At 35.9% G+C, this 21,122-nt stretch overlaps 1 protein-coding gene across 1 annotated transcript; it reads right to left on the reverse strand.

Annotated features, from left to right (window-relative positions):
* Positions 1–515: 515 nt before the first annotated feature.
* LOC130247164 (interferon-induced very large GTPase 1-like) lies at positions 516–12,131 on the reverse strand. The gene is given in 8 exon segments (XM_056480370.1): positions 516–5,151; positions 6,427–6,444; positions 6,447–6,699; positions 7,239–7,513; positions 9,792–9,944; positions 9,947–10,030; positions 10,717–10,751; positions 12,095–12,131. Coding segments are annotated over 7 exon segments (5,436 nt in total). The 5' UTR covers positions 10,745–10,751; positions 12,095–12,131; the 3' UTR covers positions 516–526.
* Between the last annotated feature and the right edge of the window lie 8,991 nt (positions 12,132–21,122).

Genomic DNA, 21,122 nt, shown 5'->3' on the forward strand with positions numbered 1-21,122 from the left:
GCACTCCAGGATCTGACAGATTGATTAGCTGTTGGCTCTAGAACAGTCATCTGAAATATTGTCATACAGTGTTATGCCTGGATTTCATAAATGGCCTTACATTTACTAACACAGACTATATAAAGTATCTGGAAGTAATTCGCGTTTGCCTCCTGTAGAAAACGTCATAAGAATAATGTTTAGTGGCTTAATGTAATACAGCAATGTTTTTAAATGCCTAAACACTTTATTTATATAGTATACAACCACAACCAAGCACATGTGGTCAGAACACAAACGAGGCGCAGGTAATGAAGTATTAAGCGTTTCTCCCAAAGAAAAGCCAGTCTAAGCAAAATGCTAGCAGGCATTTGTAGCTCCACTGACGCTCCACCTCTTTGCCCTTATTTGGTCATCCCGGTGGGTGCGATGACGGGCAAACTAAATAGCGACCACGCCACTTGTTGCTTCATTTGCATTCTTCAGAAACCTATGGGTGACATAACTGATACTACGTCCATATCTTTATAGTCTATGATCTTGCCTTTTATAGTTTCGTTAATGTATATTTAAATGTATCTCTCAAGCATTTGTTTGCCTGCTGTACAGAGATTCTATGCCAATCATCAGGTAGGTCTGCAGGGATAACATTGTATCGTGCAGCAAATTTAGCATTGTACTTAGCGAAGATATACTTCCAGAAGTCAGTGGCCTCAATGCTAGGGTCAGGCTGTATCCTCCAGTCTGGAAAGATCTGTCTGTATTCTTTATATTTATGCCACTCGTTTCCTGTGAATTCACAGCGGAATTCTTTGTCACTTGCAACAAGAGATGAGCATATGTCGGGAATTAGTTTTCCTGTTGAAATCCACCTGAAGTTGCCGATGCCTTGTGGCCGATGGGCAGAAGCAAAATGTTCCGCATGTTCATTTCCTCCAGCTTCACAAGGTACTCTGCAGAACGGACACCTTTTCCCACAGCCGAACACTCTGCTGAAGAGCACCTCTTGAGGTCTGTATAGTGACAGTCTGCTTAGAATATCCCTGACATCGCTTTCTCTATCCAACTGTTCTGCTAAGCTTCTAGGCATTTTGTATATTGATGATAAAAGGCAATCTGCAAATATAGCAGGGTCAGAGTTGTTTATAACAAGAGTTGCATTGAGAGTGTCAGCTGGTATGACCAGCTCTTTATTAAGACATGCGAAGACTTTGGCTACAAAACTGTAGATGCTTCTTCCTTGAACATTGCTGCTACGGCGAATGTATGTCTCTCTCTGTGCAATTACAGCTTCCCAGAGCTTCTTGCTGATCACAATCAAATGCTTTTTCTCTAACTTCAGAAATGTGTCGTCTTTTGAAAAATGCTCAATGATTTTCTCTGATATCCACTCAGTTACAAACTTCTCGTAGTTTTCTACATATTCATAAATATTGTTGAAGTCGTCATCCTGCAGCAGCTGTTTTAGAAGTGAAAACTGGAAGAATGACCGTGTGCTGAAATCGACAGCTCTTTCACCGGTCAGCATTTCATCCACAATGTCAGGCCCAAGACGTTTCTGGATGTACTCCATCACAGCAGGGGCGAAGCACTGCATGGCACACATCTCTGCCTTCTTCTGACACTGGTCTCGTTCATAGTAAAGGTCTTTAAAGTCAGCCAACCATTGCTCCTTGAACCTTTCAAGGCATTTTATAGGGTCGTTCCTGTGGATGTAGTCATCATGCATTTTCTGGAAAGCTCTTGCTGCATATCCACATATGTGGATCTTGAGAGCTGCTTCATTTTCAGGGCTAATCTGGAAATCCTTGCAGCTTTCTAGATTGTTGTCAATGATGCACAGCAGCTCCTGTATGTCAGCGGTATTGTAGTCTGAGTTTCCACTTGTCTTAGAACAAATGAATATTTCACAATTATTTGATATTCTTTCGCATTCTCTTTGCATTAAACTGCTTCTGTTTTCTTTCTGTTCAGGCGAAGGGGAATATGGGAATGTTTGAATTATATTCTCCGTTTCAGTCTGCACAAAAAAGCGTCCTATGCCACACTTATCCAGACTAGTGACATTTAAGAGCATCTCACGTACCACCCCACTTTTCATTTCCAAGTTGCTGTGTAAAAGTCTGTAGGTTTCTTTCACCACATCTTGTCTGGGTAGAGCTATGAAGGAATGCTGTTTCACAGTGCCGTCCCACATTTTTTTAAATTCCTCATCTAGATCACCGTCAGTAAGGCTGTGCCTTCTATCCCTGAAGGCACGGATCAAATTGAGCACCTTTTCTTTCATGGTGTCCCTCTGCTTTTGTTTGATTAGTTCCACCTTTTCGATCCCTTTCTGTATCAGAACAGCATTCTCCAGTTTGTTCTTTAAATACATCTCAGTTTCCCTCCGAAGGCCCCGTGCACTATTTAAGAAGTCCTCTTTGTGATTTTCAACTAGGTGCACATGTTCCTCCTCATTTTTAAAGTATTCCTCAATTTTTCCAAAGAGGATTTTCTCCTCTTTGTTGAGCTCATCAGAAGCTTCATATTTTAAATCCGCCAACACTCCATCAATGTTAAGAGCTTTAACTGACTGCACTGACACTGCACCCATGTTAGTGATTTTGATTTCAGATTTTGTGCACCAGTCGGTCATGTGCTTCTTAAATGTCCACTCCCAAGTGTTAAACTCTGCACAAAGTTTGGAGTACGCCTCGGCGACGAGAGTGTTTCGAAAACTGAAAATGAAGTTTTCAAATTGTACAGCCTTCCAGAGGCTTCGGACCCATTCAGCAAATGCCACGAAATCCTGTGCTGGGACTTTTGCTGCCTTGAGAACATCAAGGATGCCTTCCTTGAGATTGCTCACCTCCTCACTGTAACCAGCACTGACAGGTGCCATTGGAGGAGTCCCAAGCCACAGTCCAGGTATGCACCAGTTGTTTCCATCAACGCTGTACTCTAGAATGTCTGAAAATTTCTTGTTAAGGCCTCTTTTTTCCATTTTAGCTGCTGCTTCTGTCATGTCATCTAGCTTCTGCAACAATATATTTCTCTCTCGTACAGCAACCTCAGTAGCGTTTTGGTGCACAAAGTGACAGCAGGGCTTTTTCCCCACCTCTTTCATGCGGAGAAAGGCATGGACAACAATTTGCAAGATGTCTTTCATCTCAATAGCATTTTCCATGGAAATGTTGACAATAGTGATGTCACTCAGTCCAACGATAAGGGTCGCAAGTTCATTGTCATGTTCATAACTCTCAGCTTTTTCAGCCAGCTCTGGAGATTTTAATCCCTCTGTGTCAATCACTAGGAAATAGTCACACTGAAGCTCTGCTCTGAATTCCTCGGACACTCCTATCAGAAGCATGAAAGCACCTCTTGTGCATCTGCCACTGCTAACAGCAAACTGAACTCCAAACATTATGTTGAGGAGGGTAGACTTCCCAGTGCTTTGGACCCCTAAAACTGTTATGACTCTGATCTTATTGTGAGGTGCTGTCAGTTTGTTGAGTGCTGTAAGCACATCTCCAATCCACGTCAGTGGAATGTTTGATGCATCTCCATCAACAAGCTCCAGGGGAAACCCATTCAGCATCAACTGAGCACATACTTCTGGTAATTTCTTTAGGGCAGGGTTTTTCCAGGTTTCCTGTGAGTGTGCAGACTCATAAAGTTGACTTAATTCTCTCATGAAGTGTTGAACTCCTAAAGAGCTGCTAACAATCTGATTGTCCAGTTCTTTGAGATGTTCTTTATCTTCTTTGGTTTTCTTACATGCTTCCATGTACTGCTCCTTAAGACTGGACAGGTGCTTTCTTGTTAAACTGTTCAACGTGACTTTCATCCATTTGAGAAAATACTGTTGCTCATTTGATGAGCAACACAAGCCAGACATGAACTGATATATTGCATCACTCATCCTGTGGCTTCCTTGATCTGTTCTAAGATTCTGTATTTGACATTTGAGATCACTCTTGTAATGCTCAATGTTTTGTTTTCTTGCCTTTTTAAAGCGACACATTTCTTTTTCCAGTTTGGATAACTCCTTCCAGGGTTTTCCTTGCAATGGGAGCTCCTTTGTTTTATATTCAGGTATATTGCTAATGTCTTTTGTAATTTTATTTGTCCTTACCTTTGCATTTTGACAACTTGTATTATTTTCATCTATAAGAATCCCCAGCTCTGGTGCAATCTCAGACATCTTTTCAATGCTTACTTTGGTAGAATCTGCAAGAATTCCAACAACAATCTTCTTTATTTTAGCAACAAATTCGCTATCATTCATCTTCCCGTCCTTGTGAATGGTTGAGAATGTTTTGAGCTTGATCTGCACCAAACTTTGTTTCAGATTTTCTCTTGATGTTGGACTATCAGTTGTGCAAACCAGAACCATTTTTGATTTGTGTTGCAGGGAGTTCAGAAACGTCTTATTTGAGTCCAGATCATCGCAGAACAGAAAAACTGCAGATGATGTTTGGGTTAGAAAAGCGAATTGGGCCTCAAATGCAGAAATATCCCCACGAAGATTAGCTAGAGCTACTGGGTCTTTAAAAATGTCATTTTTTTTCTTTCCACTAGGGAGATACCAGGTAATTTCAACAAGACCATTACATATCTTTTTTTGAAGGTTTCCATTGTCCATTTTCCTGTGAACAAAAGCATCATGGTTTTGCTGACTGGCTGAAAGGAGCTTGTTCAGAAACTCAGATTTGGAAATATTTCGATTTTTTCCTAGTCTGACGAAAGAGATCAGGGGCAAATCAGTTTGCACAATACTGTTTTCTTTTGTTATGTCCCTCAGGGCCCAAAGCATCAGCGTGCACTCTTTTGTGTCACAGTTTGGCAGCAGTAAAGGCACAGAGAACTGACACAGTGACATTTTTAGAGCCATTTCTTGCTGGAGGAAAGGGTCGGCACAGTGAAAAAGAGCTGTGATCAAATCCAATGGATTTATGCCTTTCTGATCTTCGTTAAAATCGGTAGATTCCTCAGAAGCACATTTCAGGGTTCTGGCTGATGAATTAGCCATCATAAGCTTTCTGAGGAAAAGCCACGGCAGTGATGTAATACTAGTTGCTTGGTTCTCATCTGAAGGTTTGATTATTTCCAGCACCGTCTTTAAAGTCAGTTTATCCCTCAGATATTTTTGCAGTCCCAGTTCCATTAATACAGATTCCATATTTACATCTGCAATGGAAAGTTAAACAGTTTAAATCAATTACTGTGCAAATACTATTTTTCCTTTTGAAAAGACTAGCTTCTTAAGCTTTCCACATATACAGAACACTAATCTAGTAGTTGTAAATGTCTGATTTAAAATACATTCTGTAAAATGTACATTACAAACTAAACTGACATTACCTGAGTCTTGTAGGTCTCATATATAATTGGAAAATTACCTAGCAGTTTTTGCGCTGCTAACATCCAAGCATATCTACAGCTTCTCACGGTTGATTTATTCTTCTGCATCAATCGTATGCGTATGGTCCAGTGCAGCCTCCGCATGGTCGCATAGCCCTCGCCGTGGCTGACACTGACGCTGATGTGCGCCTCTCAAAAAATGTAACTACAATAATGCGTATCGCAAGCTCTGTGATTGGTCAGCTTGTGACAAGCATGGGCAGTGTTGAGAGCCGTGAGCCTGATGGAGCAAGTGTTTTGTGAAACTTTTGTTTTGTGTTTACCTTATGATTAAAGTTGTCCGCCCTTGACCACCTCTGAATGAGCATGCTTTAGCTACTTGTAGAAATTACTTGTAGAAACCCGACTAAAAGAGGAACAAAAAAATCTACTGCCAGCTAGCGTTACTTAAGTGTTATTGCAAAGCAAAACAAAAAGCACGCCAAAATATAAATGCACGACAACGCACAAGGCTTGCGCCATGGGTCACGCCGATCACTCAACGCAGAGGTATAAATCAGCCATTAAATGACAACAGAAAAAAAGAATAGCCAGTCACACTGTTCATATTTTGGGGGAAGGCCTTGAGTATGCTATTGAACTCTTTCTGCACACATAGGTTAATGAGAGTTGACAGAGCTTTTTAAAATGTATTGAATTTTTAGGAGTTGATTAAATATTAGAGTGGGGACAATTCAATAATCTGTAACCTTGGTTTATGCTACACCATTGGAACTGAGAGTAAGTGACATAAAAATGTAATTAAAAAGTAGTGTGTGAGTAGCTACAGTGAGTAGCAGTTAAGGAGGTTGGGGGGGGGGGGGCAGTTTTGTTGTCTACTAAAATGTCAATAAAAGTTTTCAAAAATTTTCAACATCAGAACTCAACAGAGTAGAGATCAAAGTCCCATAATGCAATTCACAACCGTAAATCACTACGGAAACTGTTATTTAACAGATATTTTTTTACAGTGTTGTTAAGTAGCAAGGTGGACTGAGACTGGATTTTAGACTGGGGTTGTCAGTAGTGCTGTTAATAATATTAAAATTAACAATAACTTACTTGTGCGCTGTGTGATTTTACAGCAGTGCTCTCAATTCTTTTGCCATTTGATTCAACTACAGTGTAGACAAAGAAGGAATATTCAGCTCCAGGTTGTAAACTCAGTATATTCACTTCAGTCTCCTCTGTGATAAATGATTCTGTGGTATTGGCTTCGTTGCAGTAGATCACCTGGAATGTGTGGTTGATCTTGCCATCAGTGATGGGACGAGTCCATTTCAGACAAACAGAAGTTGCACCACTTTTGATTTGCAGGTTTCCAGGTGGAAGTGGCTCTGCAGAGTGATACAGAACATGACATTGTTTTGTGCATAATACATTTGTCCAATTCCTGAAAATGTATTCCTGTACATTGAAGTTGACCTATTATGCCCTTGTTTACAATAAGTCTTCCCACACAAATAATGTTTTATGACTCTTTTAAACTCCTCCTTTAAGTTTTGATCCAAATTGTGCAATTTTGGCGACTGTCCCTTTAAATTCAAATTTCAAATTCAAATGAGGTTGTGCTCTTTTCAAAAGAGGGCGGAGCTACAAATGCCTGTGTCAGCATAGTGGCAGATTTAAAAACAAGACTAACCTCCTATTCTAATGAGGGAAAGATCGTCACTAATGGGCGGGCTTTTTCGCTCTGATGACACAAACAAATGGAGAATGTCACTCAGTGTTTTTATCAAGTGTGATTATAAAAAATTTAATTAACAAATGTTTACCATTAGATGCTGGTTATTCACTGACTGTTGCCACACAGCTTTGTTTAAACCCCTTATGAAAGTGATTTTGGCATAATAGGTCCCCTTTAATAATCTTACTTGTGAGACAAATAAAACGGTTGGGTCACTCTGCTTGTCATCATCCAGTATTGTGCGTATTGTTGCTTTGTACTCCGTGGCAGGAAGAAGGTGTTCAAATGAAAATTTGTTTACATCTGATTCCACTTCCACTGTTTGTGTTTCCTGTTCATTTTTATACAGTATCACTTGGAATCTATACTGTCTATTAAGGATTTTCTGAGGTGGCGTCCAACTTAATGATACAGTGGTTGGGTCTTCTGAGACATATTCAAAATTCTCAGTTCCTGGAATTGCTTTAGGAAAAAAACAAACAAGAAAAATATTAATTTAAATAACTCTAGACTTAGAGGTTTAGACTCTCTAAAATGTTGTCGATCTAAAAGAAAATTCATTTTCTGAAAAATATATAATTTTGTACTACATTTTACTACATTAGTATTCCTAAAAAAACTGCATCTACTTAACAACCCCAAAATAAATAAATATATATAATATAATATAATATAATATAATATAATATAATATAATATAATATAATATAATTACTTATATATTTTTTGCTTTCAACCTGAGGTACTGGAATAGGCTCCAGCTTCAGCATGATCCTACATAGGATAGTTTATAAAATGGATGAATTATTATACTGTAAACAACCCATATGATTGTGTTTTACATGTGCAAGAACTATTTTCTTTAGAAAATGTAACTATTCACTGTTATTGCAAAGAGACCTTTTTTTGGCCACACTCTCAGAAATAAAGGTACGTGAGTTATCACTGGGGTGGTACCTTTTCGAAAGGTACAGTTTTGTACCTAAAAGGTCCATAATAATATCCCAGGGGTACACATTAGTACCTAAAAAGTACAAAAGTGCTTCTCTTAAAATTTGTAGGTATTAATTATATACTTTTAAGGTACAAATATAGACCCTTTAAGTACAAATGTGTACCTTTTGAAAAGGTACCACCCCAGTGACAGATCACGTACCTCAAGTTCCGAGAGTGCACTTGTGGCTGTTTTGAGAAAAGTCATGTAGGCTTCAGTGTTTATTCAGTGTCATTTATGATTGCATCTTGTGACATATCCAAAGCTAAATGACGGCAATTTTAATTTTTTTTATTTAGTGGCTAATTAATGTGAATTTGTACGATCTCATTCATACAATTTAGTACAGATTGCTAATCCCCCAAGGATAGTTTATGGGTTTGGTTTGGTGTTTTGCCTCCTTTTAAACACCACACATTTTCTTATGACTAAACTTTTTTTGAAGTAATTCATACAAATAAACCACTAACTTGACAAAATGTAAACTAGCTACGTTTGCTGTCCTGTTTTTGGTTATTTAAAAAAATTGTCTTTGCTCTGTGTTGCATTTGTTTTAGGTCTAAACACAAAACGTCTATTTGGAAGCAGAATGAGACCCATCTTTCAGTAGTTTGGTTTACTTTTTGGGGTGCACCAAGGGTCTCATGGCTGCGTTCACATTTATTCATGTCAACCGCAATAATGGATCAATCATTTTAATATAAAGTGAACTCACACTAAGTTTGATGCAAGACTGCAACAGACTGCAGGAAAGTGCTATTAAATTTGTGCATTCATCAATTATAAAAAAGAACAAGTGGTACTATAGCAAGATCGTGGTTTGTTTTAAAACTCACAAAGATATTTGAGAAATGAAGAAGAACAAGTCACTGTTGTCTTTTCACTAGGGTGGTTTAGCAATTAGTGTGATTCATGGACTGCAAACCTGTTTACTGCTGCTGTTAATCTACTGTAAAGTTCTTATGTCTACAGTCATCTTTTGCTCGGAACTAATACATTTCATCGTTTACAAAATCCACAAAGAGAAATAAAAAAATAAACAAGTGTTTTTCTCCAGCCAATTCAGAATCAAATATAAATCACACATTACTGTACACTCAAAAAATGACTTTTGCTGATTGTTCAAACTACTTATTTCAAGAGTTCAAACTTAGATATTGCTTGATAATAATAGCAGGTTTGGCATGCTGTCCTGGGAGAGAACCCTGAGCTCGGAGATAATAGAGCCCATGGTTTCCACCTGGTCAATGAGCATATAAGGAGGTCCGAAATCAGGTAGTTCTTGAGAGCTCCTCCTGGTAAAGGAGGAAAAGGGGGAGATGGGGTGGATGGGGGGATTCTTCAAAAATGAAGATAAGGGAGTAATGCGAGAAGGGCTTTTATAGTGATTTTGGAATAATCTGATTGGTTTATTATATGATTGCAGACCAGCCGTGATCAATCATATCCTCTTGAAATTAGTTTGTGAAACTTCACTTAAAATAGGTTGAAATGGCACAATTCTAAAAGTTTTTTTATTGCACAACCTAATTGTTTTATGTTAAATCCACTTAAATCTGTAAAAACTATTAAGTTAAATTAAGCAATTTGTGTTGTGACAACATGAAGGAATTGTGTAGAACACGCAACTTTTTATAGTGTAGGTGAATTGCTGTTTACTTTACACATAAGGAACATAATGCATATTGATTATTTGTGGTAATGTTAATGTCAATGACCCGTGTAAATAACTAGCAGTAAGCTTACCTGTACACACAGATTCAGTGAAACATTTGTTGTCCTCATTTGGCACTACTGTAATGCTGTATGTTGTTCCAGGTGAGAGATTTTTCATTTCAAAATGGTTTGTATATGTTGTGTCGTTATAAGTGACACGATCGGCTTTCCATCTGATTCTGACATTTTTTGTTCTGTTTCATTCATAGTCGGAGATCCCCATTCGAACCGCATAGAGTACGGGCCGACATGAGTGAATCTAATGTGACCTGAGGAAGGGTAAATATTAGTTTTTTTGTTAAAGCTGAAGTGTCAACTTTCCCGACCGTTTGAGACTATTATAAAGCAAGTTAGAGTTAAAAAAATCTAACACATAATTATTGATTCACTTTTTTAAGAGATTATCAGTTTATTAAAGATATGTCATCAGCAGGGCCAGACAGAATCTGTAAGCATGTTTTGCTATTTCTGCGCCGAATTTTTGTGAAAAATCTGCAGATTAATACTGAATGATTTTGGGTGTATCGAAACTAAATCTTAATATATGAAATAAAAAAGAATATGTTTTATTTAATAAACTTTTATTTAATATTTACAATGCAAATCCACTTAGATTCACTTCCTCTCATATAACATATCTACTAAAAAAACGGAAAATTTTACATTACAAACTGTATTGTACATAAATCATTTGAATATTTAATAGCCAATAGTATTGGAAATTAATTTAATAATGGAATAAATATAAATTTACACACATTTACACAAGTAAATAAATAGACTGCATAATTGGCTAAAATCTGTGGAATACTGCAGATTTCTGCATGCGCAGATTTGTGGCCATAGTCATCAGTTGTGACTGAAGTATAGCATAGCATTGAGCATTAAACTGATCAGAGAAAAGACTTATGGTATGAATGTCTGTAAATTAAAAAAAATGATAATATTTCCTTACCTTCCCTAGGGTCCTCCATCTCTTTCATCAAAAGCCTGGTTTTATTTCAAGGAATGAAAATGATGTTGATTTAAAATAGGTGCAAATAACATATAAAGTTCAAATGTTAATTTATTTGTCAACATTGGAATTATACATTTAAATTAATCAACCTCAGTCCTGATCAAAACTACTAAATGTTTATCAAAAACTTTTTAATGGACATGTGATCGATTAGTAACAACATTGGCTTGATGCATTGTTAGAGTTCCCCCCCTCAGCAATTTACTGCTGGTGGCGGTTTTTGCACTATTGACCACATTTGATGGTCACAGTCTTTGTTTTTGTTTACTCCATGTAGTTCAGAGAGCTGAGATGCATATTTTGATTTTCTCAGACACATCAAGGTAAGTGCGCAAAGGTCACTCTCACACACTCAGACACACACTTTAATTTGCTATTATACTCTATATAAAATCCAGAAACTAAGCTTTTTTTGCAGAGGCCTACTTAAAGGGTTAATGGTGCCAACTGATGATCGACAGTAAAAACTACTAATTTTACCTCTTCCCAACAGGGAAAACTACCAACAATCAAAAATGCATGATTATATGGTGTTGATTTTGCTATCAAAAAATGTGGTTTTAATGAAAGTCAATGGAGCAAAAACAGCCACCAACAGTAAATAAGGGAGAAAAAATGTTAAATAATCAAAAGCAATGCATCAAAGGCGAGGTTATGTCCAAGACTTTGATAAAAGGTAAAAAAACATCCAGTCCACAATTATTTTTTATATTAAAAATACGTCATTTTGTGTTTTTTTTTTTTCACAAAATCAGTGACATCATTTATGAATTTGCCAATTAAAGAGTTAAAATCCTGTCATTTTCAGGACTGGACTGAGGTTGATTAACAGATTTATGCAAAAAAAAGACAAAAAAATATTTATCTGGTGCACTTTTTTAGCAGTTTTCATCTCTAAAGAGTAGTCAATTTGCCCAGAGTGTAGTGAGGTTTGTTTTAAAAATTCAAAGCATTTTCTCCCCCCCCAAAATTTTTGCCATTGTAGAAAGATGTTCATAATTTGCATATTTAGTTTTTTTTTTATGTTTATGGACTTCATATTTTATTGTTATTATTTAATTGTTTGTACTTTTAATTTACAATTATTATTTAATTGTTTGTATTTATTGTACAGTATTTAATTGTTTGATGCATTTATTAACACACATTAATGTACATTTAAATTGAATTGAATGCACATTTTGATTCAAGTCTGTTAAGACTGCATATTTATCTAAAATTAAGACCAACACGGTTACATTTTGAAAACAAAACAGTAATGCAAAATAGAAGCAAACTTTTAAAATGCATTGCTAAATGAACTAATTATACTCACTGGAGTAGCTTCAGAGATGCATGTGCCCAGACTTCCAAGACTGAATGACAGTGTGTATGTCTGTGTCTTAATAAAAGTTTCCCATGCGCTAAACAATAGTTAGGTGGATATTTTCACTTTTGATTACATAGGCCTAATTCCTGTCATGGGTGGTGAGTACATGACGGCTGTTGTTTTAAGCACTGCTTTGAAAAACAAAATTACTGTAACTAAAGCATTTGCAGCTAAATTATTTGTTTTTGAGATTTATACACAGAGTAACTGTGAATGTGCCGTAAGCAGCAGCTTGTTGGCCTGCATGGGTTTACTTGAATCGTCTTCTGGATCGTTTTACGGTTAGATTCGATCAACATATTTACTGTTTGGTGTCAATTTGTTAAGGGATAGCCAAAAAAAACAGTCCGTTCACTATATTATTATACTTTATTATTATTATATTATTGGATATGTGAAGAGCACTTGAAAATCATGAATGAGATATACTAGAGAGAGTCTTGTTAGGAAATACAAAAGTGAACTTATTAAATAAAGAAAATTAATTCTTAGCATTTTTTGCATTCTGGTGCTAAATGTTTGTTGGGGTTTGAGGGATTTTTTCTGGCATAAGATATGTCATTAAGTAGGGCACTGGTCTTACTGGTTTGGAAAAGGTCTAACTGGTTTTAGTCTTACTGGTGTGGAAAAATACCCTGGCATGTCTTTATAATTAAAGAATAGGGGACGAAATGATTTTTTGAAGCCCTGAAACAACATTTGCTTTCCAGGCTATAACAGCACTTTCAGCATGCAACCCTTGATGGTTATCACTTTTGCCTCACAGCAAGAAGGTCACTGGTTTGAGTCCTGGCTCGGTCAGTTGGCATTTCTGTGTGGAGTTTGCATGTTCTCCGCGTGTTGGCGTGGGTTTCCTCCGTTTCCCCACACAGTCCAAAAACATGTGCTATAGGTGAATTGAATAAACTTAATTGGCCGTAGTTTATGTGTGTGTGAATGTGAAGTGTAAGGGTGTTCCCCAGTACTGGGTTGCAGCTGGAAGGGCATCCGCTGTGTAAAACATATGCTGCATATGCTCATTCCGCTGATGAATAAAGGGACTGAGGTGAAGGAAAATGAAAGAATGAAGTTGTGTTTCTCTTTTCATGCATCACAGTAATGATCAATCTACAGGTTATTTAGTGCAATAACGCCACCTTCAGTTTGAAATGTCTGAGTTTTTCAGTTTAAAAGTAAATCAGATTTAAATGGCAAGAGTTCCTGTGGGGACGAAGTTATTTATGCCCCACTGCTAATAGACAAACCTTATTTTTCACTTCCACATTAAAGTTTCTAGTGTTTTGATTGAGATGTTTTTAAAATTAATGCAGGTTACCAATAACACTAAAAAATATATTTTAAAAGGCAAAAAATTGTAGAAATTTTTAACATTTGTTGTGTTGCTTTTAAAACATCTGATGGAACTGAAATTTAAAATGAAAATGCAAATTAATACTTTTTGCATAATAAAGGACAAAAAATGTTTGCAGTTAACAACAAGGTCATAGTCAGATATTTTTAAAATGAACAAGATTAAGCCAGAAGATCTAGCAAATATTGTGTTACTTTTGTGTTATTTTGTTTGTACTGACAGGGTCAAAAATAACAAGTTATATTGGAGTTGTTCTACATTAATACAAAATAACAGCTGATTTTGATAGACCACACTTGTGAGTTAGTAACCACAGCAAAAATATATTTCTGTCTAAAACTTTATATTTAAAAAATATTTTTTTAATGAAAATGGTACTTTTCCCCACTTTTTCCTGACTGTTTTTAAAATACATGAGGTCTGTATAGATCTACATTGTGTGGTGTATATGCACACTTTGCTTTTATTATACTGATTTGTCATGATGTTATGACATTTGAGTTGGTGGGGGAAAATGCAAAAACAAACAAACAAAAAATAGAATAAAAATATAAACAAATCACATTGAGTTTTTATTTGTATTTGTTTTGTTCCTTGGTACACTTTTAATTTCAATTTTTGAGCATGTACTCCTAATCTATACTGTTAACGAATAGTCTCGATAATTATTTTGCAATTTGCAGAAGAGGGTTGTAAAAATTACATTATAATCTATTTTATTTGTCTATCTGAATTGAATTGATAATTATCCGTGATAAAAAATGAATACATTTGATTCTGTTCACATTTTCATTATTATTTGTGAGCTTATGAACAGCTGTAACATAGATGCATTTAGGCCTAACAGAAAAATAGATGAACAGAGAGACTGTCAAATACAGTTATCACAATCAACAGAACACAAAACAGATGAGGTCCTTGTCAGGTCCTGTCAGGTCATTTTTTGGAAACGTGAAATGAAGAAAAAATAAATAAATAAACAAAACCACCTGTGCTTAAAAAGACAAATACAAACAAAATAATATTACAAAATGGGCTAAAATGGAAACAAAACACCTAGATAGATATTGCTTCAGTTCACTTTGTTGGTTAAAAAGTGCTTGTTTACTCATTTTTAACTGTCTTTGACCTTTGAAATTATATTTTGAGGCCTGTATTCTTTTTTATTTTATGCTCAATGGTTGTGATAGAAAATAAATTACAAAATTAAGCCCTACCTTAATCACAGATAATGAGCAGATTGGAGAAAAGGAAGGGCTTTCCTCTGTTGTAATTGGTCTGTATGATGAACTATGCTGCCCTCTTCTGGCAAACAGAACATTGGCAGCAATCGGTGAACGTGATATCAGTTATAAATCTGAATCATCAGGATCAACGATAACTGTCATCATTTGATCTAGAAACAGACATTCGCCAAAACAATAGTAATATCTATATGTTCAATGGTTATAATACAAAATAAATTACAAAATTAAGCCCTATCTTAATCACAGATAATGGAAAAATATTATTGAGCAGATTGGAGAGAAAGAGCTTTCATCTGTTGTCATTTATCTATTTGATGAACTATGCTGCCCTCTTCTGGCAAACAGAACATTGGCAGCAATCGGTGAACGTCATTTCAGTTATATACTGTATCTGAATCAGCAGGATCAACTGTGCTGAGGTTAATAGAATGCCTTTTGACTTTCTTTAGAAAAACAAAAGACACTAAATGAAAAAAAAAATCTGTTATTATAAACAGTTATGATTATGGGGGTCTAAACTTTCTTGATTTTTCTTCTATGAATAATACTTTCAAGATAAATTGGTTGAGGCAATTTTTGAATGATCCTGATTCCCTAGGAATGCGATTCCCAAGTATATTTTCTCCAAAGTTGGTGGTCTCCTTTTTTTATTAGTATGTAATTACAATATCTCTAAACTTCCTATTAAATTATCCAATTTCCATAAGCAAGTATTATTGGCATGGCATCTAATATAAACACAACTTCAGTCCCCATAGGTATTATATCTGGAATAACCATGATATTTGTCATAAAAATATCTATATTTTTCCTAATTGGTTTAGGAACAATATTTGCCTAGTTAGTTTCTCAACTTTTTAATAATAATGGTCATTTACTTTCTTATTTTGAGTTCTTAAGTAAATACTGTATTCCTATAACCCCGCGAGAGTTTGCCATAGTCATGGACGCAATTCCCAGTGGAGCTATTACCCTTTTAAAAAACTCTCTTGATTCTGTTCTCCCTCCTACTTCATTAATTAATGCTTGTGAAACAGTGATTGGAAAAATTTGTTTCACGGTTAACCCTTCTCTCAGAAATAGAAAGATTCGGCATCTTTTTCAGAATGAAATAACCTCTGTTCCTCATGTCATATTTCACTGGAATAATTTATTTCACGACATTCTTGGAAGATAGTGTGGTCTTTACCCAACAACATTTTTAATCACAATAAGGTTAAAGGTTTATCCAGTGAATGTTTATATAAAAAAAATGCTTCCTGAAAAGGATCCCCTTTGTTCCTTTTGTGGAATAATAGATGAATCTGTCGATCATCTTTTTTGGGAATGTGCCCATGTTAAGATTTTTTGGAAAGAATTCAGTTTATTTATATGTGTATCTCTTTTAGATAAATTTTCTTTGTCATACAAGGATGTTTTATTTGGTTTTTATCATGTTGATAAAGTTAAAGATAAATATTTTTAATAAATCTGTTTATTCTACTAGCTAAATTTTTAATACACAAATGCTAATTTTTGTCTAGCCCCTTTTTCTTATTTTTTGTAAAGATTTTAAATCATATTTGAATACAATCTTTACCTCCAGCAATGTTAAAGCTTTAAAATCAAGAACACTATGTGAATCTTACAGTATTGTCTCTTTTTATAATACCCAGAGGAATGTATTGTACGTGGCCTTGTAAACATCACTGTGACCTTGCTTTAAGATAGATTTAAAGTTATTTTGTAATTCATATTCCCCTTGGCATAATCTTTTGTTTCTTTTTGTTTTGTTCTGTTGTCTACTTTTGTTGTTATAGAATTTGTACCTTTTCTGTAGGTTTTTGTATTCTTGTTGAACGTTCCAATTAAAAAAATAATAATAAAAAAAAAATCATCAGGATCAACGATGATTGTCATTAAGTCATTTTATCTAGTAACAGACATTTGCAAAAACAACAATAATAACTAAATTAGCGTGCAATGCGCAGCCACACAAAGATACCAAGTGTGACAAATCAAAAGGCTACATATTTTCTGTAGCCTATCTGATCCAGGATTGCGAGTACATTTCAAGCATTTTTCATTAATTGTCCTTAAACTGTTATTATATAAAACAAATGTAGTAATTACAGTAAACTGAATCATTATTAAGAACATTAAGAACATGTTAGAACATTTAAATTTTTTAATATTTTAATTTCAAGTATTGACAATAACAGAATTTGCATTTCCAACTATATGTGCTTTAGCTCAAGATGCTAATATCAAACAAATGTCACAGAAAACACAATTTTATGCATTTTCATTATATTTTCACTGAAAAATATATCAGTGGCAGAGTTGACAATTAATTAACCTACTACTTGTGCACAAATTAATAAAAGAATAAATGACATGGCTCAATGCCTTCCAGAAGTGATCTTGTCACGATCACCAGCGATCATAACTCCCAGATCGCTGGATCTCACACACAAACACACGTGGACTACAATTCCGCCATTAATGGACTACATATTCAGTCATGCCACACATACTCACATCTGCTCCAAGTCTCTACTGATTACACTCGCACCACCTGAGGATCGTCAGGACTGATTACAAACACCATTTAAGCAACACACATACTCATTCATATTGCCGAGTCTTGTTTTCTGTAAAGTGACATTACAACGCGTTTCTCTTAGTCTAGTTTTCCTGTGTTTTGACTTAGCCTAGTTTATCTTATTGTGCTGTCTGCCGCCTGCCTTTTGACTTCTCGCCTGATATATTTGACTACAATTCTGGACTGTGTTGACCTTTGCTTGCCTGACTTGGAATAAACCTGCACGTGGATCCAAACTTTAGTTGTCTGTGTCACTCCCCTTGTTACAGATCTCACTTAGAGCAAGTCACATGCTTTTTCTTTCAGTCGTTTACGGATTGTCATGCCTTTTATAAGACAAAATGTTTTGCAAATAACAAATATACAGGAAAATGTTCATGATTCTTTAACTTAGGCCCACTAAACACACAAAACCATGATAATTAAAGCTAAATGTATGATTCAGAAGGTGCCCTGCTGAAAAATCCAGCTTAAACCAGCCTAGGCTGGTTGGCTGGGTTTAGCTGGTTGACCAGCCTGGTTTTAGAGGGATTTTGACCATTTCCAGGCTGGTTTCCAGCTATATCCAGCCTGGTCTTAGCTAGTCAGGCTGGAAAATGACCAGCTAAAACCAGCTTGACCAGCCTGGTTTAAGCTGGATATAGCTGGTCTAGGCTGGGCACCCAGCCTGACTAGGCTGGTCAAGCTGGTTTTAGCTGGTCGTCTCCCAGCCTGACCAGCTAAGACCAGGCTGGTAGTGGCCAAAACCCCTCTAAAACCAGCCTGGTCGACCAGCTAAAACCAGCCAACCAGCCTAGGCTGGTTTAAGCTGGATTTTCAGCAGGGTGAAACAGTGATCAACAGGTATAATGGGAGTCTTTGTACAAAATGTCCCTGAATACCCATACAAATATTATTTTTGAGACAACTCGATATTATTTGTGTTATTATTCAAAACTGTTTTCTTTAAAGTTTTTGAAAAATAACAAAAGGTTATACTGGAGATGCAAAATACTTTTGCATTACATCAAAATGCATATTGTAGATTTAATAAACATAACTGCTTCTTCTGACACAAAAATATAAATAGTAAATAGGTTGACTGCTCTGACTTAATTGACTGTAGGCTGGTTTTATAATAATGAGGTATACATAAATATACAGTGCTCAGCATGAGTACACCCCATTTTAAAAATCAATACTTTAATGCATTTCTCGGTGAATATAGGCAATGTATTTTGGTGCATTTAAACAAAACAGATTTATTAAACAGATATATTTATTAAAATAAAATAGTCAACAAATATGTTTAGAAATTGAAAGATAATACAATTAAATTCAAGCAAAAAAAAAAAAAAAAAAACATCCTACAAAATTTCAACAAAAATTTTCAGGTTTTTTGCCTCTTGATTTTTCATCTTTTTTTAAAAATTGTATTTAATATTTTTCTATAAAATATTATAGAAAAAGAATATATTTTATATATTTTTCTATATAAATTTGAGTGTACTAGTTTTTGGAGCGTTGTCGTAAGTTATTTTATTAGATAAGCTCTATATTTGGCTTCAGTACTGACTAATGTAATGAATATGCACAAATATAATATTGTATAGCTTCCTATTAAAAATACGAATTTAAAAGAGAAGGGCGACACAGTGGCGCAGTAGGTAGTGCTGTCGTCTCACAGCAAGAAGTTCGCTGGTCCGAGCCTCGGCTGGGTCAGTTGGCGTTTCTGTGTGGAGTTTGCATGTTCTCCCTGTGTTCGCGTGGGTTTCCCCCACAGTCCAAAGACATGCACTATAGGTGAATTGGGTAAGCTAGATTGTCCGTAGTGTATGCTGAGCACTGTACATCTATGTTTATAGAAGTATTTTGTTTACCCTAGGCATTAAACCATGCATCAATATGGTAAAAATTTTACATTTTTACATATATTTAAAAATTTACATAAAGGAAGTTAATATATTAGGGGCTTAATGGTGGCGCAGTGGGTAGCACGATCGCCTCACAGCAACAAGGTCGCTGGTTTGAGCCTCGGCTGGGTCAGTTGGCGTTTCTGTGTGGAGTTTGCATGTTCTCGCCGTGTTCGCGTGGGTTTCCTCAGGGTGCTCCGGTTTCCCCCATAGTCCAAAAGACATGCGGTATAGTGGAATTGGGTAGGCTAAATAGTCCATAGTTGGATGTTTCCCAGTAATGGGTTGCCGCTGGAAGGGCATCCGCTGCATAAAACATATGCTGGATTAGTTGGCGGTTCATTAAGCTGTAGAGACCCCAGATTAATTAAGGTACTAAGCCAAAAAGAAAATGAATGAAGCTAATATATCAAAGCACATCATCAAACTAATCTGGGTAACCATACTTAAAACACATTTGTAATTCTTCAAAATTCACTTACCCTTTTGAAAGCCAATCATATTACTCATATTTTCTGGCTAATTTGCTTTCTTTCCCAACACATGAGGTTCATTTTCTTCAGAAACACATTTGCATTTGAACAGCTTGTTTTCATAAGTTTTTTTGCGATTCGCTTGAAACGTGCCATAGATATTTTTCTATTTTAATCACTTTAAACCGGTCAAACCCGCACTTTCACTGCCACTTTCAATACCCAACAAATACCAGAGACAGCTGAAAACACACTACTGAACTAAAGTTATGTGTTTGATTGGCATGTTTGGATCTGTTTGTTTTCTCTGATAGTGTGGTTGATTTGAATAAGTGTGAATGGTGCCACGGTGGTTCAGTGGTTAGCTCTCACAGCAAGAAGGTCACTGGTTTGAGTTCTGACTGGGCCTGTTGGCATTTCTGTGTGGAGTTTGCATGTTTTCCCTGTGTTCACGTGGGTTTCCTCCAGGTTATCCGGTTTCCCCCACAGTCCAAAGACATGCGATATAGGTGAATTGGATTTACTAAATTGGCCATAGTGTATGAGTATGTGTGTGAATGCAAGAGTGTATGGGTGTTTCCCAGTACCAGTTGCGGCTGGAAGGGCAGCCGCTGCTAAAACATATGCTGGAATAATTGGCGGTTCATTCTGCTGTGGCGATCCCTGATAAATAAGGGACTAAGCTGAAGGGAAATGAAATAAAGTGAGCGGTGCCATCTGAAGCTGGAAAAGTAAAAAGATGGGCCTCAATCCACTTCAGTTTGAGTGAAATATTGACCAAAGACATTTAAGTGAACCAAAAACAGGTAACACTATTTGATGGTCCATTTGAGTATTAGTAGACTGTCTGATTAATACATGTTGATACTGCTCCTTCAACAGACATTTAACTGACTATAAGAAACTTTCTTATAGTAAGTATGTCAACTTACACTAACCCTAACTTCAACCCTAACCCCAACCAAACAGTCTACTTATAATCTAATGAGAATTAGTTGGCATGTAAATGCAACGTAACTTAACTTCAACAAACGGACCATCAAAATAAAGTGTGACCCAAAAACATTTTTTCAGTCCCACTTCAAAATTCAGTTCCACTATCCAGGTCATTTTCAGGAAAAGCTAAACTAAAAAACATTCCTTCTGTAACTACACTGTTAATATTATTACTATATTAATATTAAATACTACAGTAACTTACTGTAAATCGATTACAGCAAAAATACTGTATTTACAATTACAGCGCCATTTATCTGGCTCTTTACAGTACTGTATATCTTTACTGTAATATATACCGTCATTTTCACCATGCAACTTTAAAATACAGTAACATACTGCATAACTGTCCTACAGTAAAATACTGTTAATATTACAGTTGAATACTGTCATTTATAAAAATCTTTTATAGTGTATAATCCATATTTTAC

This window comes from Danio aesculapii, chromosome 19 (assembly GCF_903798145.1).
Source record: "Danio aesculapii chromosome 19, fDanAes4.1, whole genome shotgun sequence".
NCBI classification, from domain to species: Eukaryota; Metazoa; Chordata; class Actinopteri; order Cypriniformes; family Danionidae; genus Danio; species Danio aesculapii.